This window comes from Phaethon lepturus, unplaced genomic scaffold (genome assembly GCF_000687285.1).
Source record: "Phaethon lepturus isolate BGI_N335 unplaced genomic scaffold, ASM68728v1 scaffold41589, whole genome shotgun sequence".
Lineage (NCBI taxonomy): Eukaryota > Metazoa > Chordata > Aves > Phaethontiformes > Phaethontidae > Phaethon > Phaethon lepturus.
This window is the reverse complement of record NW_010563495.1, coordinates 24644-25753: the sequence shown is the minus strand read 5'-3', so window position 1 is coordinate 25753 and position 1110 is coordinate 24644. Positions and strand designations below refer to the sequence as shown.

The window sequence follows — 1110 nt, the reverse complement described above, 5'->3', positions numbered from 1 at the left end:
GGCCCGGGGTGCGTGCTCCCCACCTGCGCCGCCTTTCCCTGCCCGCCTCGCTGTTGCCCGCTGCGGTGGCGTTCCCTGTCCCGGGTGGCTGCAACTTCGTGTCCCTTTTAGATAAGTAACTACATCGCTGTTCAGGTATGGGGGGGTGTATGGGGTTTATACCAGGGTAGGCTGGCGCTCCGGCCGGCGGCAGGTGAGGTGAGCCCTGCCCTGCCGTTGGCTCGGTGTCCTGAGGCACGCACTGCAAACATTAAATTTGGTTTCTGTGCTGTCAGCAAACACGGACATGCTCTGCCCGGCGTGATCCGCCGCCGTACGGTAGCATACGCAGGTGAGAGCTCCGACACGGTTTCCACAAGATTTTCATTCCCTGTGACTCGCACGTGCCTCGGACCAAACACCCAGCAGTGCCCAGAGCGTTCCTCTTGTCTCCTGTTGGTGGGAGTCACAGTTTTGCAGGCTTCAAAGATCACTGCTAGTCTCTGCCTCACAAAATAAAGCTCCATGGGGTCCAGTCGCATGATGCCTGCTCTGCCACAGAGTGAGCGTGTGACCTTGGGGAAAAATCAATTTGTATCTGTCCCGGTTTCACAACCGCTACCCCAGATACCCTTGTGCCTTTCCCCAAGTGCTCTGAAACTGTCAGAAAGCAATTAATCTCATTTTACATGAAACTTGAAGGCTGGTAGTCTAATACAAGCTTAATTTATCTTATTCACCATATTCCTGTACATCTTGTCTCCTTTTTCCGTGCGGTGCTAAGTAGCAGTGGCTCAGGATGTGTCAGCCTCATGCTCACACAGCCTCACTACTCAACAGTGAGTAGGTAAGGCTGACACACCTCTCTCTGTTGAGAAGCCCAGTCTCTTTGCTACTGTGGCTGCTGGGGAGGAGAAGAGCTTTGAAATTTTTCGCACACATGCTGTTTCTTGCCTGTCTTTCTAGACTGTGATCTTTTAGAGTAGCTTCCAGCCAGGGAAGGTCTGGAAAAATAATTAAAATGTGACTCCCTTTCTTTTCAGATGGAGTGGAGAAGTCCTCCTATCGCCTCCTCTACTCTCCGGTTTTCAGATTGCTATTAATGAAAAGAAGATGATTTTCCAGTCCCTA

General features: G+C 51.8%; 1 protein-coding gene across 1 annotated transcript in view; it reads left to right on the top strand.

Annotated features, from left to right (window-relative positions):
• Window positions 1–170: 170 nt before the first annotated feature.
• The window catches only part of SMPDL3A (sphingomyelin phosphodiesterase, acid-like 3A), a gene marked incomplete at its 5' end in the record, with an annotated part of 12834 nt that continues 11894 nt past the window's right edge, over window positions 171–1110 (top strand). Inside the window, 1 exon segment of the mRNA XM_010294581.1 lies at window positions 171–219. Coding sequence (XP_010292883.1) covers window positions 171–219 — 49 coding nt within the window.